This window comes from Amblyomma mixtum, chromosome 3 (genome assembly GCF_055824585.1).
Source record: "Amblyomma mixtum isolate Tamu chromosome 3, ASM5582458v1, whole genome shotgun sequence".
NCBI classification, from domain to species: domain Eukaryota; kingdom Metazoa; phylum Arthropoda; class Arachnida; order Ixodida; family Ixodidae; genus Amblyomma; species Amblyomma mixtum.
Genome location: NC_143014.1, coordinates 293,754,619 through 293,771,317, shown reverse-complemented (window position 1 = coordinate 293,771,317; position 16,699 = coordinate 293,754,619). Strand labels below are relative to the sequence as shown.

Here is a 16,699-nt window from a genome sequence, read left to right as displayed (position 1 = left end):
GCGAGCTTTCTCGTCAGGCCCTACCCAGGCGAAGCACGGTGTTATTTTTTTTGTTGTTGTTTTTGCAGCATGCTGAGTTCCAGCCTTGTGTGTTTATCTGTTTATTTATTTGTTTGCTTGAGTCAGTTTCTAGCCACTTTCGTTTCCTGCTTGTTCGTCTGTTTTTGTTCTAACGTACCAGACTTGTACATAGGCAAACTTCAGCCCGCTCGTGCTGGCTCTTATCTTCTAGAAGCAAAAGATGGGTGTCGTTTATACGGCGCGCCTTTTCTCATTTCCGGCCCGACTGTGGGTGGTTGGCTCGCTAAGGAGCCGTGTGTCGCGGTGCGCGAGTTTTGTGCGGCCCGTATGGAGGGGAAGTTGGCGGGGCGTTTGGGGCGATGGGGGGCAGAAAGTGCACCCTTTGAGCCTCGCCGCGGCACCTCTGGACGCTTCTGATGAGGGGATCGTTGTCGCCGACCAGCGTCCGCGCACGTGCCGGTGTATGCGTGTTTGTGGCTGTGGCTGTGTGCGCGCGTAACCATGAGCCAAGGCGACGCCTGTGGGTTGTGCCGTTGTGTGCTTCTGCGTGAGCGCGAGGATGACAAGGACCCCCCGCTGTTGCCAAGGTTACACATCAGGATGCCGCCGAACGTCCTCGCCCGTTTCAGCCGGCGTGAAGGGGGTGCACTCTCTTGTGCCGAACGTGACGTGTCCAAGGGCGCGAGGTTAGTGCTCTGCCGCGGCCCCGTCGTCATCAACTGAAAGAATACCACCATCAGTCATCGCCCCTCCCAACCCGTTCAACTTGAAGTCTGCGAGCGGTGAGTCGCCGACCGGCCCACTGGGCCGTGCCATCGAACTTTGAGGCTGACATCCACCTGTCACATAGCTGTACAGTTGTATTCACATCTCCTTGTGTACCGTGTATATAATCTGCATGCTGTTTTGATTTACTGAAGCGTATGCAAGTGTTGTTTGCCTTGTTTTCCTTTGTTTGGGTGTTGTTTTCTTACGTTGTTCTGGCTGGAACTGAAGTGTAGCTAGCTATTTTTTTGTGCATTCATTTCTTTATTTTGGAACTGAAGTGTAGCTAGTTTTTTTTGTGTATTCATTTATTTTGGCCGCGTGCTTTGCCGATGGGTAGGAGGGCATTTAAGGAGAGGGGGATGTGGGAATCCTGGCTTTCCGGCGTTGCCTTTGCGCGGCTGTGCCGGCTTCCCGCGTTGTTTCTCCTCTTTCCCTTGCTCCCGCCTCAGGCGGTGGAGAGGCGGCTAGGTGACTAATCACTGTCATTTGGCCACAGCTCCGCCCCGGCTCCCCAACGGCCTTTGCCATTGGTGCCTTTTGGCGGGAATTCGGGACCCGCTTGGGGCGGCCGCGCACCGCGCGACCGTCCGAGCGGGGCCCAGAGAGAGATCCCTCCGAGACAGTGTAAGGTGCGTACGCTACTGTTTGTCCCTGCCGGCCTTTGCCGCTCGGACCAGTGCATATACTCGAGCTCGCCCGCACGTGTCCTCTGACCTGCAGCGGCTCGAGCCTGTCCGGCGGGGGGCCAGCGACCTCCAACAGGCGTACCTTGCGTTTATTGCCCACTCTCTCTCGCAACCGGCCCAACGGTCGACACGAGAGGGAGATCACAGTACTGCCGCGGGGACATTCTCCTGCAGCGGCGTGCTAGCGGCGCGCATTGCTCGAGTCGCTTCGTGCGCGCAGCGGAGCCTTGCTCCTCGCGCGCCCCCGGGACGGGGTGATGATTGAGTGTGTGTGTACTGCTGAAGGACGACGTGAATAAACGTCTCCTTTGTGAACTTGGAAGCCTATTTCTTTGCGGTGAATCGCTCTCCTCCCAGCGGAGGTTGAGTGCACTGCATCGGTGTCCCAGTGTGTGTGTGGTGACGGCTGATCGGGGCCCTTGGCTCGCGCGAAGCTCGAACCCGCGGTGGTTGGTGGCCTGTGTCCACGTAGAAACCCACAATGTTTGTGTATAATATGCTCTAGGGTCTTGGATAAATATTTCTACAACTTAACATTGTAAAGCGCAAAAGGAAAAATTATGTGAACTGCAGGAAGACACTGCCTAGTGCCAATCAACATTTTTCTACCGAATTGAAATTAACATGCTTTTATGGAAATCACACTGAGCACCGAATATCTTGTAGACGTCTTGAAATGTCTATATTGGTCATATATATCTTGAGCTACCAAAGACATCTCCAAGACGACGTTTTATGCTTGCTAGAAGAGATCTTAGCCAAGACATCTGGAAGCTGTCTTATGATGGATTTTAAAATGCTTGGCTACACAAGATGACTGCTAGATGGCTTAAGCAAGTTGTCGTCTAGACGTTCTCCTTCAGAAGTCTACTATACTTCCTCACAAGACGTTTCATGGATATATGCAACAACATTGCACTACTCGTTTACACTTAAACAGGAGGTAACCAGAGTCGCGTCACAGATAACTAAATGAAAAACCCCGATTCACAATGCACGGCAGTGCCGCGGGAATATTCGATTGCCAAAGGCGCGCTTTCCCATTGGCTCCACTGCAAGACAGAGAGCCGGAGGGAGCCGAAACGACTGCGTAGCACTGTCCTGGCCGGCGTTTGATGAAGCGCGCACGCGATGCCCAAGATCGGCAGGGCAAATAGAGAGGCGGGAAGGAAGGGGTATATGAGAGGTGGCGAGACCGGGCCGAAAGCATGCAGGAAAAAAAAAACTGAGGAGGGAGCGCGACGCCAAGACTGAGCAAGATTAGGACTGCACTCTTTAATAACGTGATGCGTTAAAGCGTAGCTGGTAAATTTAAAAGGTACTATTTAATGGAAACAGTACATACACATGTGTATTTATTAAATATATTTTTAAAGCTCAATTAAAATTTGTTTTTTTCTGCGGTCCGATTTGGCGTGAAACGTCACGCCAGCTCTAGAAGCGCGGTAGTACAGGTAGTACCCAGTGGGCCAGGCGCTGCAGCGTGAGAGGTTTCGGAGGTCTTGCTTTTGCTTCATCACCCTGAAGGTATGAATCATAATTTTCAGTTGGCCCGAAGCTAATTGTTCAGCATGCAACGACGCAAGAAAATGTTTGATGAGTTATCGCGATAGCAGAAATTGCACCGACTGAACGATTAGGTTTACGGTCTAATTGCTGGAGAGCGCAGTTCCAACAGTAGTGGCGCTATCATGTCCGTTTGTGCAATTGAAAGTGTAAACGAACGGAACGTGAACTTAGCAGGTGGAAGCGCTCTTCTAGTGGATCTTTTAGATGAAAGGGTGATCATTTCATCTGAACAGGTAACACTTGACAGGCACTCCGTTGTATGCGATATTCGTCCTGATGCGCGTGGCATGGCCGATGCCGGGAGCGCTGACAGCAGGCAAAAAGCTGGTGTAAATGCTCAAGCTGGTAATGACCGTGATGTAAATGGAACAGTGCGCGCTGCTTCCATTTCAGACAGTGAGTCCAGTAGGCGGTCTGCTGAGCTAATTGATGCTCAAGGAAGCGACACTACCATCTCCTCAGACGAAGCCGAGCTTCAGTATGAGGAGGTATGTGTTAATGAGAGCTCCTCTGCAGAGCATGCAGAATACCATGAGGCTAATGATTCAGAATGCCATATGAGGCATTTCTTGAGGCAGTGGGCTAGCACCCATAAGGTAACTCACGCCGCGCTTTCTTCGTTGTTGAAAGAAATGAGGCAGCATCCATGCTATTCCGGCTTACCGAGCGACACAAGGGCATTACTGTCTACACCTCGTACAGTGAACGTCAGAAGCGTGCCACCAGGATCTTACTGTCACTTTGGCAGTGTAGAATGTCTACGTGCTGTGCTGTCACATGTCGACGTGTCATCAGTACCGTCTCAAATTGGCATTTTATTTTATGTTGATGGGCTGCCACTTACAAAGAGCTCACACAGCCAGTTTTGGCCAGTCCTTGGAAGAACGCCTGATATACCTGGTAGTAGCATTTTCCTAATTGGCTGTTACCATGGGAACTCAAAGCCGGGTTCAGTTGCAGATTTCATTGCTGAACTTCAAACTGTTTTGTCAGGTGGACTGACCTTTTCTGGGGAGCTGTTCACTGTGCATGTGAGAGGGTTTATTTGCGATGCCCCTGCAAAGGCTTTCTTGTTGGGTGTCAAATCTCACACAGGCTATTTTGGTTGTTGCAAATGCATACAGAAAGGAGAGTTTGTAGACGGTTCACTAGTTTTTCCAGAAACAGATGCACTTCTGCGAACTGATGAAAGTTTTATGCAAAAGACTCAGGAAGAGCATCACGTCAGCGACACTCCGCTTAGGTCACTGCCCTTAAGACTTGTGTCCCAGTTTCCACTAGATTACATGCATTTAGTCTGTATTGGAGTCACCAAAAAGTTGCTGGTTCTCTGGATGAAGGGCAGTAAATCGTACCGCCTGCCATATGCAAGTGTACATGAGATTTCGCAACGCTTAGTTGACCTTAAGAATTTCTGCTGCACCGAGTTTGCACGTTTGCTGCGGCCATTGAAAGACCTAGCCTTCTGGAAGGCAACTGAACTTTGTTCTTTTCTCCTGTACCTGGGTCCTGCAGTGCTGAAAGGCATCCTGGACCGAGAGAGATATGAGCATTTTCTTGTGTTGCATGTTGCAATCAGAATTCTTGCAAGCCCAAGCATGTGCAGCGCATACAATGATTATGCTAAGGAGCTCCTTATCTTTTTTGTGCATACCTTCAAATCATTGTATGGTCTTGCCAAGGTTTCGTACAATGTGCATAATCTTGTTCATCTAGCAGATGATGTAGCGAACCATGGGGCACTTGATAGCTTTAGTGCGTTTGCAGCTGAAAGCTTTGTTTCAGCTCAAACGTCTCGTCAGAAGCTCAACACGGCCCCTTGAGCAGCTGCACAACCGAATAAATGAGCTCAGTGCTAGCTTTATGCCATTCAGAAAACATTGGAGCATCCAGTGACATATAAGCAGATGCACACTGGAGGGCAGCTGCCACGCTCGTGTAACGGGCCACAGTTTAAAGCTGCTGTTTTTCTGCAGTTCAACTTGAAGTCCACTGCTGGGGATAACTGCTGCCTCCTTAGTGACTCCAGCATTGTGCTTGTGTCTGATGTTTGCTATGATCAAGCCGGATCAAAAGTGCTTGTTGGGAGGCAGTTCACAGCATTGCGTGACTTCTACAGTGTACCCTGCAGGTCCAGTGACTTGAATATTTTCATTGCATCCCAACCATCATCAGACAAGGTGTGGCCCTTGTCTAGTGTCCAGTGCAAGTGTGTATTGCTACCATATTTGGGGTCATGCAGTGAACATTTGGTCTTTCCACTACTTCATTCTGCTTAGTTTTACTTCAGAAGTTTCCATTTGTTGTGTACAAGTGCCGTCTAAAGTAACTGGAAGTGAACTCCATGGAAAAAATTTTATTTCTTTGAATAGAAACAATAACAGTCAAAATTTATTGGTGCTTTATGTAATCACACGATTACCACTAGTGTGCATATATCTATTCAAGGATGCATGCAATTAATGCATTGACTTTAATTTTGTTTGCTAATATCGCCTTCCACTTACTTTTAACAACATACTTACAGTGTGAGCTGTGATATTTTTGTTGTTTTAAAGCTTTCCCTTCTGCAGAGAATGTTTGCTGTTGTGCGATTTTGTGAAGACAACAGCGTTGATGTGGTACCATCACATTGGCTTGAAGATGACCAGTGCTTTTGGCCAGCAAACTTCAAGGCTTCCAGGACAATGAAAGCCGTGAAACACAGGGAAGTGCCCGACTCAACGTACACGAAGCATGACGTCATCGTCTTCAGCATGGAAGGTAAAGTACATCAACACTTCCTACACCTCCTTTCCGCTATTTTGGTTGGTTGCACATATTTTTTCCACACAAGTTTTTCTTTCTTATTCGTACATACTTCCACACTCTTTCATGGTCTTCCATTGGACAACTGGCAGTATATGTTCTTGACATCTGAGAGCAGGGATTTGGTCTGTTAAGGAATTTAATCTATGAGGATGTGTAATGAACTGAACAATGCATCAAAGGCAGGGACCAATGGAACAAAACATGCAGTGGTAAATGTTGAGGCAATGCCATTATGACATTGTTCTTCAGTCATCGTCATCATCATCAGCCTGACTACGCCCACTGCAGGGCAAAGGCCTATCCCATGTTTCCCCAATTAACTCTGTCCTTCGCCAGCTGCTGCCACTGTATTCCCGCAAATTCCTCATTCTCATCCGCCCACCTAACTTTCTGCCGCCCCCTGCTACGCATGCCTTCTCTTGGAATCAACTCCATTACCCTTAAGGACCAGCAGTTATCTTGCCTTCGCATTACATGCCCTGCTCCAGCCCACTTCTTCCTCTTGATTTCGACTAGGATGTCATTAACCCGCGTTTTGTCCCCTCACCCACTCTGCCTGCTTCCGATCTCTTAACGTTACACCTGTCATTTTTCTTTCTATAGCTCACTGCGTTGTCCTTAACTTAAGGTGAACCCTGTTTTTTAGACAGAAAAAAGAAAGCATTGCAAACGACTGTTATAAAGAAGTGTCTGCTGTGCTGTTGCCCACACCCTGCCTGAGCTTTCTATTCTGCATCACCAACCTTCTTAGACTACAACATTTTCAGTAGGCGTGCCATCTTATGATGGTATGCTGGCAACTTGCTGGTCTCAAAAGAAAAGCTTCAGTTTTGAAATAATTTGTTGGATCACTCAACTAGTTTGCTGGCTCTCATGATACAGTCTTTGTTTTTATTTGCTTAGAAACCTATGAAAAAGCAAGGATGAAACTGAGGAAGGCAGAGGATACTGATGATATTGCTACGTCAACAGATCAAGGTATATATATTTCTCATCTGACCTGCCATGACCTGTAGCGTTTATTAAACAACAATTACAAGTTGAAATGTTTACTTCTTGTGGCATACAGAAGTTCATTTCAAAATGTGAAATTAGCTAAAGGTCTTCTTTTTCTATTTTTCTCTGATCAATTAAATTTATTGTGTCTGCATGCACCAAGAACAGTATTTTTGCTTTTAGTGGCATTTTTATGTGTTCTGTTGAATGCATTTTCTTAACATGCTTCTCAGCTCTTGATGGCTGAAAGTGAATATCTGAAACAAAGTTTAGTTTGCAGAAGCTAGCAATTTCCAAATGGCTACGCTGCAGTGTGATCATTAACTCATGTAGCACAAAGCACCATTTTATGATCCTTAATAATGTTTTCTGTCCATTGCTTTCAATCCCTTCCATGACGGTTTCCTAGAAAAAGGCCGTGGAAAACGAAAGAGGCAAATGGTGTGCTTATCATCGGATGAGTTTGATGGACATGATGATGAAGAAGGGATAAAAAATGTGCCTCCATCACCCTTCAGTCGCCAAATGTAAGGGAATTTTGCTTCTTTCAGAGATGAACCTAAGGCAGAATTTGGAACTATATACATTGCACTCATAGAAAGCATGATCCCACTGAGGCTCAGGTTGATTTCTGAATGCATATCTAATAAGAGGATTTTGTTTGATTTAAAAAAATGTAAAAAAATTTTGCAGGTAAGCCTGTTATTGATGTTACAAAGGTTGAGGATTTTAGTACATTCTTCACCTTAATGCCAGTTTGACCTAAACTGAAATGGAACCACATTCAAAAAACTAAATGGCTATGAAAACATTGCATTTGTGTAACAAGGCTCTAATGCATTTTATTTCTGACATCTCAATCAGCGATTGCAGTGCAGCTGTCACTCAGGAAAAGAGTCGTCCTGACATTCCATCTTGCTCTGGTAATGGTAAGTGGATTTATCAGTTTGGCCCCATGTGCTAGAATTTTTGCTTGGACTGGCTGATTGTATGTTCATTCACGCTACTTAAATATCTTGTTGCTGTCGGTAGCTACCACAAAAAATAATGCAAGCTCTGCTAGGTGTTTAATGGTGGTAAAAAATTTCAAGGATACTTGGTGCAGTTATCGTGTAGCTTTTTAATTAATGATGCAGCTGCATTGGCAAGCTCTGCATTTTGCACCTATAAGCTATTAATCTATGTTCAAATAACTTAGGGGTTGCGTCTGCACTTAAATCACCTTGTCAAGTACCATTCCTGCAGGCTTGGCAGTTCTGCGCAAGCTAGAAAAGTGACAAAGTTATAGTGGTGTGCACATCTTCCAAGTAACAGTTTTTTGTCTTTCAGTGCAGTGCCTGAGCAGTGTCCTCCAGTGAATCAGCAGGAGGCATTTTCAGCTACCGTTGGTAACCAAAACTTCATGGTATTTTTTCAGTTGTTCTGCATGAAAACAGTAAATAATATAGCCTTTCGTAAAGACGACAGTTGCAAACAGAGCATTTGTTGCGCTATGCATGAAGTGAGCTGAGGAGAAACAAGCTCACATTATAGTGCTCGAAAATGGCCTTGGTTCGGTTTTCTTCTTTTTGTCTTTTTTCCCCCTTGCTGCATCCCACAGCAGCTGCTATCTTTTTCTCTGGATTTTTGCATTCTGTCCTGCTTGAAGCACGCCAAAAGTGCCCAGCAGGGTTGCTGTGAGCATCTGTTCTATCGTCCTTCTCCTGTGGCACAGCTGTTACATTTTCACACATGCCAGACAACGCGCGGTGATGCTATCTGGCCATCTTCACTGGGATAGTACACTGTGACTCCGTGTCACTTGAAAATGACGTGTGTCGGGTACTGAAGTCCCAGGTCAATGAGCTGGTGCACACTGTGCACACGGGCCTTTAATCTGTGTGGCGGTGATGTGCAGCATGTGACATGCTTGCGATGCCAAGATCTTTTTGTTAGAGGTTTTGTCATGAGATGGGCTGTGCATACTTGCATTTCATTTGACTATTCCTCGATAACTGCTTTCGGGCTTAATAAGAACGAGGCAAAATATTTTAAATTTTTTGTATTACTTCATCTTGGGGAATTATTATATTGAAGGATATATGGATAACTACTTTTTTAAGTTGTCTATACTTTTATCAGGCAATTGTTCCTAAGTGACTGTCTGAACAGGTGGGAAGTATTCAGATATTTAAGCATTTATCCTTTGCTCCATATGTAATAGAATCATTCCTTCTGCCACCTTTGCAGCCGGATAGTTATGATGCCAAAAATTTTCGTCATTCTGTTTCTTGACTGGTTCTTCAGGAATACTTCAAAAATGTACAGTACATTGCAATTTACATAAAACAGTGGATCTTCCCTGGCTGCATTCACACATCGATGGGCAGCAACGATGATACAAAAGAGCTCATTCAGCAACTGGCAGAATTGCAAGGTCTTTTTTCTTTATTTGCTATTGTGTGGAGAGTTGTGGTACCTTAATTGCCTGGTTCATGCTCGTTTTTTTTTCATGTTTTCAGAAAACTCTGTTCTCCTGCTGAGAGAAATTTGCTTCGTAAAAAAGCAGCTGGCAACAATCATAAAGCTTTTGTCAGAAAAAGAAAATTCAGAAAGCATTGCCGATGAATGCGTCTCATGGCCTCTGAAAACAAATGAGGAACTTCAAGAAGTGGAAAAAAAGTTGCAAGAAAGCAGCCAGTTCCAAGCCCAAGTGGTAAGGTTATTTGGAAGTTGCGAAATTAAATTCTAGGTTCAAACCTACTCGTGTACAAGCAAATACAAGCAAACCAGCTGCTAAACCACATTATAGAATTAATTGCCTAGCTCTTCTTCTTACTTATTCCAGATGCTGCAGTGACGTAACTTGACACAGCAAGAAGGCCACAGCCAGAGTTTTAGCTTGTGAATGAGTCATGTTCAGCTTTATCTGCAGCTTGTGCCTATTTCCTGAAGGGCATTGGTTAGAGTGCGCTGATGCCTCTGCACAAGAGGTAGTTTGTAGAGTTAGTGAAGATCAAACGTTGTTAAGCTTGTTAAGCTTCAGAGCATCATCCCACTTGTGCCGGCTCACGCGTTCGTAGGCTGACAACCAATCTTCCACATCTTGGTCGCAGCTGCCACTAAAGATAGCAGGGTCACGTTGACGTGAGGGACCAGAACAGGTGATAGGTGGAAGCAGGTCGCAGGAAGCAGGGTCGGGGGCTGCTGACTTGGGTCCTCCATGGGAACGGACAACGTGCGACTGTGGAGTTCCAGGGCGATGTCAGGGGTTGGGATCGTTGCAACCTCCACCAAGTGAACAGTGGATTTATTAGTGGGTCACGGCAACCAACACACGCAGCGGTCAGGTCGTAGCAAGATGGCAGAACCAGCCGAAGGAAGCAGCTCCAGCACGATACTCGCGCCCGAACCACCAGTGATGACGACGAAGTGCGGCACCGCAGAGACGTCCTCTTCTTCTTTTTACACTAGCCTTTTTTAAATTTTATTGCACTATGTACTAGTTGCAATTCATGCCAGAGTGGCCTGCTTGCACTACTGCTTTCATGTTTTTGCTTTGTCCATGCCTCGTGCTCTTGACGCCTTTATGCAAGAAAGGATAACTGGTTTCATTGAAGTACCTAATATATGAAGATGTGTTACGCACAATCTTGTTTCGATGCTGGAAAGCAGTTTTGTGGTTAGGCGAGTCACATAGTTCATGTGGCATCATTTTACCACAACATATAAATACCAGTGCAGAACAGCAGGACATACGACGAAGAACGAGGACACACAAGCGCTGACTTCCAACTGACGTTTAATGGGTGAAAAAGGGCTTAAATACTGGTTACAAACAACAAAAAGAAAGAGAATATCTTTGCTTGTCACTTCTTCAAGAAGCGCAACTCCACATCCGACAAGGTGATTGAAGGCACGCTGACACAATTATCTTGCAGCCCAGCTATCTCAGCAGCCTCCTTGATCTCCCGCACTATCTGGTCCAAGTGCCTGCTGATTACCGAACAGCTGGTCAAGTCCGGAGTGTACTGCTCTTCTTTCCCTGTAATTCGGTCTTTGATGATGCATTTCCGCCGGTGCAGCGCCAGATTGCCTGTACCTGTCTCGAATGTCCTGTAGCGATGTTCTTTCAGCCGCTCATTCAGGCAACGACCCGTCTGGCCGACGTAAACCTTGCCGCATGAAAGGGGAATGGAGTACACCACATCCTCCACACATTCAATGAAGGGGTTCTGATGTGCCGTGTTGCACCTCCGACGCTCGCCATCTCCCTTGTTGACACGTGCGCATAGAGTGCCTAATTTCATAGGGGCCGAAAAGACGACGTCAACCTCACCATGCCGACCAATCTTCTTGAGGCGATGTGACACATTGTGTATATACGGCACAACGACCACTCTTCGTTTCCGCGGCGGTTCTGCGATCCTGTTGCTGTCTCGTGCTTCTTGTTCTACTTCCTTCAGAAGGCGTTGACTAACGGAAGTCACAATGCCAGGAGGCTACCCAGCGTCAAGAAGACGGGCCACCTGACCGCTGAAACTTTCTTGCATGGAATGAGCGCAAGATTTTTGGATAGCGTTCTTCAGGCACAGGCTGGCGATCCCTCTCTTAGTCAGTTTGGAGTGGGCTGAACGGAACGGTAGCAGCTTCTTACAGCTCCGAGGCTCATACTTCAAGCAAGTGTGACCTACTGAAAACCTGAGCCTTAAATCTAAAAACCGAAACGAGCCTTCCAACGGGACCTTGTGTGTCTCTTGCAGCGGCTTCAGGCATTGCTTAAAGATGTCAAAAACATCCGAGATCGCGGTCTCAGCCTCATTATCCGTCGTATGGTCGAGGAGGACTAGGTAGTCGTCTACGAAACGAAGTACCTTGACCACGGAAGACCCTGGTTAGTGTGCCAGCAAGCTTCTGTCCTTCCTGGCAAGAAACAGGTCGCTGAGAACTGGGGCGATGCAGGACCCGATGCAGATCCCCTTCTTTTGCGTGTACAGGTTTCCTTCCCACTGCACAATAGTTGATTTGAGGTACACAGTGAGCAACTCAAGGAAGCCACACACGGATATGCCTGCAGTGTTCTGAAAGCCAACCGCTCCGGAAGTTTCGATGCTTTCTTCCACGCATGTGAGCAATTCCTCCTGTGGAATCGAGTAGTACAGGTCTTTAACGTCTATGGAACATGCCCACCGTCCTTCATGGGGCCCCTTGAGATACTCGATTACGTCACTGAAACCTCGTACCTGAAAAGGGTCGTCGACAGCGAGCAAGTTGAGCTTTTGCTGGAGGAACACAGCTACTGACATTTGCCAGGTGCCATTCTCAGAAATGATAACACGAAGAGGCTGTTCCGGCTTGTGGGTTTTCACGGTGAATAACACCCTGAGTTCAGACCTCTCACTGTTCTCGATGGAATGGACCAAGGCCTCAAGTTCAATTCCTTACACAGCTTTTTAGCCAGTATTTAAGCCCTTTTTCACCCATTAAACGTCAGTTGGAAGTCAGCGCTTGTGTGTCCTCGTTCTTCGTTGTGTGTCCTGCTGTTTTGCGCTGGTATTTATATGTTATGGATCACCAACTAGCCCGCACCCTTATCCTACTGAATTTTACCACAGGCACAACAGATGGCTGGCATTGGGGGGAGCACGCCCCAATCTGCAACCGCTTTCATCCTGGCAAGAATGCTGCACAACTCTCTGGGGCAAAAATACAGCCTCTATGGCAAAAAGGGCAAGCGTCCTTTTTCAGAGCTGCAGCTCTTCCTTGTGTTGCAAAGTTAGTTTCAGTTCTTCAGAACGCTTAATCAGAACTGCAGAAGGTTGACCAAAAAATAACGTAGAATAACATAGTGATAGAAGGGTTGAAATGGCAAATCAGGGTTGTCGGCAGCACACATAATTCTTCAAAGTGAACGTTACTTCTTGGCACAATTGTCATAGATTACGGAACACAGAACATTTTTGTTCTTGGTCATAAAAGTCAAAGAAATTTTTTTTATTTTGCACTTGCACTTTCGTAATTATGTTGTTTCTCTGGCAAGCATATGAAGTGCTGGAACATCATCAGCTATCTCTGTGGCAAATGGCTGAAAATACTTTGAACAAAATTAGGCTGTCAGCCCTCTGTTGTGATTTTAATGTTGTTTTTTTTCTATTTTAATCAACAGAGGTTGTCCGACTGATAAAAGGGCTTTCGAATGCAACCCTAGAACAAATTCAGCAGGCCACGAAGGGTTGGCTGAAAAACTCCGGCACGGCTGCAGAATGCTGCTAAAAGGTATGGGGACAAGTGGAATGCAGTCCTTTCCTTTGGCATTTCTAATCTCTTGCAATTGAGGGGCTTACAGGAAATAGTATTTTTAAAATTGAAATTAAGGACTGACAGGGAGGGACACAAGGCGTTTCAGCAAAGGCGATCACTAATTTTTAGATATATGGTTTTTGAGGCAAAGAGAAGCTTATTGCGGCAGAGTAATACCAGTGTTGGCAGATGTCAAAAAACAGGCAAATCATGTTAACTAATAACATGAATAACTGATACCTAACAGTTAACTTTTTAAATATTAATGATAGGCACCTGATTACACCTAGATTTGTAGCTGGTCATTATTAATAGCCATATATAATAGAAAGGCAGTCTAGTTGATTGGTATTAGAATTCATCTTACAACCGCGCAAAAGGACAAGGGACACAAGGAAGAAACCAACAGGACAGAGTGCGGAACTTCAAATTCGAGTTTTGGACTGTGTCCTCTTGTTTCATTTTTGTCCCTTGTTCTTTTGTGGGGTTGTAAGATATCAATTTTCGAATCTCAATAACGAGATTGCCCTCGCCTCTGTGGCTCAACAAAATCTTGCTTATAATGACACACACATTCAAATAATAGGTTGTGTTTGCTTTTGTGGGAGATAGTAAAGAAAGGCAAGCATTTCTCAGATTTATTCTGAACATTTCGACCGGAGCTGAGCTTTTTCAAGTGTGCGTGTGCGAGTTTTTAAAGCAGCACTTGTAAGTAGGAAAGGAAAATGAATAAGTAAATCTTAGGCAACTTGCCTTTCTGACCCTAGCACTGGTTGTAATATTCTGGCTTTGATGCCTTGTTCAGTTTAGGTTATGCAGAAATGTGTGGCTTCCGCCTGGTGAGTTAATCCTCGAAAGTCAGTTGTTGTCCCTCCTCCTAGAAAGCTTGTGTGTGTCTGTTTTTAATGGGCTGACTTTGACTTGTATAGCTGATAGAATACACTGGTTAAGAAAATGCTTTTCCAATAATTTTTCGATGGCTATTGGGCTCTGAAAAAATTCCTTCATATCATATGGTTTGTACTAACTGCAGAAAATAACTTTTTTTGCAGAAACGAGAAGAAAACTGAACAGGACGAGGAAAGGCCACAGGAGAGCCCATGCACCTTCACCTTTTCATATTTTCATTCTGATTAGTACCCTCAGGCGGTCCTCTCCTCGGGCATTGAATTGTTCTGTGCAAATTTTTTGAATTTTTTTAGCTCACTGATTTGTATTTTGCATTTGAATTCCTTGGGTTCTTGGTTTTGCATTGCCCTTAGTGAATTGCAGTCTATAATTCAATTTCTGCATTCTTTTGTCTGTATGCTATATTTTTCTATTACAAGTTGGATGTTTTATTTTATTTTGTACGGACTGTGTGAAAATTGTTTGTTTCACCACTCCAGCTCACCCAGTTCAATACCCCTGTGCATACCTATCCCTGTTTTATTAGTCATTTTGCATTGTTGATTTTGCTATTTTTTGTGTTTTACAGTTTTATACTTTGGCAGAACAGGATTATTTTGTCATTGCCATGTGGAGTGCTTCCTTTCCCTTTTGTATTCTTTGTTTTAATGCATTTCTGCAATTTTAGTCCTTTAAGTCGAGCATTTTAACTGCGTGGATGAGGGTCTTGAAAAGCTTTTTTTATTTTTAGCATATCTTTCTGAAACTTAGCAGCTGAGTATATCATTGAATGCTGATTTTGAATATGCATTTAAATTTCAAATGTCTCAGCTGGAAGAAAATATATGGCAAAATAAAACATCCTGATTAGGTCATTTCTTACGGGCCTTTATAGTAATTTAGCAGTTAAAGAAAATTTTTTTAAGAATAAGCAGACATTTGCAAAGGCCCAAAGCACATCCTAAGGCTAGCAAAATGTCTATAAAGTCATTTTGTTGGTCATAAATAACAGAGTTGGAGAGAAAAATTGATGTGGCAGTAATTAGCCCACACTTGGCCTAATTGCTAATTTATCATGTTTAAAGAAAAAGAAAGCTTTAGGATGTGTGGCATACCTTTGGAAATGCTTGCATATTTAAAAAAAAGCGTTTTTTAATTGATAAATTACTATAAAGGCCCTTAAAAAATGGCCTAATTTGAATGTTATTTTGCGATAAATTTTCTTCCAGGCGATATTTGAAATCTAAATGCATATTTGAAATCAACGTTCTATGAATCACCTACGTGCCAAGTTTCAACAAGTTATGTCAACAAATAAAAAAACAAGTTTTTAAGACCCTCATCCTCCCTTAAAGGGACCCTGAAATGGTTTCTTCAATCATATTTTATTGCAACAAGTCTGTAGAGGTGGTCTCTGCGAGTATTCTAGTCTGATTCGGAAAGCTGCGCGTGGAACCAATAATTTACAAACAATTTTTCAAACTTGCCGCTCATAGCCGATTAGGGCGACACCTCACCGCGCGTTTTTACCCGCCCCTACCACATGACGTAAACTGGGCAGCCTTGGCCATGCACTGGGCGACCCTTATCATTGGCTCTGCCATATGACGTCACGCGCAATTTTTGCAATATTTCATTTGAAACTGAGCACTGATGCTCCTTGAAATACTATTTTAATGATTGCTTATTATTTTTTAAAACACGTATACAGAGGTAAGAATCCAGCGCATTTCTTGAAATTAATGTGGTACTTCCGGTAAAGGAGGAAATCCGTCTGCTCACAAAAGCACGTGTTCTCGTCAAATCTTGGCGCCCGCCTTTGCGAGTTTCCTAGCTGCGCCGACGAGTCGCTGCTATAGTGTACTAGAATTATACATATCGCTGCTGTCGTCGCTTTATGGGTCTCGGTATGGCGTGTACTGAAAGGCTCGAAGCCCATCTCAGCGGTGGCTGCACGCAGCCGCGCTTCGAGCTCCGGATCCATGCCGTTCGAGCAGCAAGCAGGAGGCACATGTGCGAAAAACTTGGCCGGCGCGCCACACCGATCGTCATCAGAAAGACTGGCAGCTATACTCGAGCAGCGACAAAGCATGCCTGCTTATGTTGGGAGCTGTCGGCAACGGCATCGCTCGCGGGCTCTCCGAGCTCTGCTGCTGCCTGGCTGTCGTGGTCGTCGCTAGGCCTATAGCTCGTTTCGCGTCGCAGCGGCTGGCGCCTCAGAAGTCGCCTGAGCTATAATAAAAGGCTTGCTCTACACATCGCTTTACAGTCAACAGCATCATCTCACAATAAAGTAATAGTATGGTCACTTTCCGCGACGCCTTCAGCAGCGCAGCGAGCGGGCGCCAGGCGAGCCGGACCCCAACGTAGGTCCAGCGGCAGCTGCAAGGCGGTTGTGGCCAGAAATTTGCTCGTATCACAGTTGTTACCTTTACCAGCAGCTCAGTATCGGTCAGCGATCCTCAAAAATGACACATTTTTCACATTTCTTGGCCTAGGGCTTATTATTTACGTCAAGAACACTCTAGCTCATTTTTTATGACGCCGGCAGATGTGATCCAGGCCGGTCGGCCGGTGTTGTGTGGTTGAGACGCGGGCTCTCAGTTGCCGTCGGGACGCGGGTCCGCTGTCGCCGACCAGCCGGAGCAATGAAGAGACGGGGGGTTAAGGAGCAGCGTGAA

General features: G+C 45.4%; 1 protein-coding gene across 3 annotated transcripts; it reads left to right on the top strand.

Annotated features, from left to right (window-relative positions):
* The first annotated feature begins 383 nt into the window (after positions 1-383).
* LOC149355212 (uncharacterized) lies at positions 384-14,784 on the top strand. Of its 3 annotated transcripts, none has more exons than XM_089583699.1 (8): positions 384-5,807; positions 6,759-6,833; positions 7,261-7,378; positions 7,716-7,780; positions 8,181-8,239; positions 9,353-9,546; positions 12,997-13,106; positions 14,183-14,784. In XM_089583699.1, exons 1-5 carry the CDS (start codon positions 5,621-5,623, stop codon positions 8,207-8,209), a joined length of 474 nt encoding a protein of 157 aa, XP_089439825.1. In that variant the 5' UTR covers positions 384-5,620; the 3' UTR covers positions 8,210-8,239; positions 9,353-9,546; positions 12,997-13,106; positions 14,183-14,784. The 3 variants fall into 3 exon arrangements, with proteins under 3 accessions (XP_089439825.1, XP_089439826.1, XP_089439827.1); XM_089583700.1 differs by having other exon boundaries at positions 8,181-8,256; XM_089583701.1 differs by lacking the exons at positions 12,997-13,106; positions 14,183-14,784 and adding an exon at positions 12,446-12,965.
* The last annotated feature ends 1,915 nt before the right edge of the window (positions 14,785-16,699 follow it).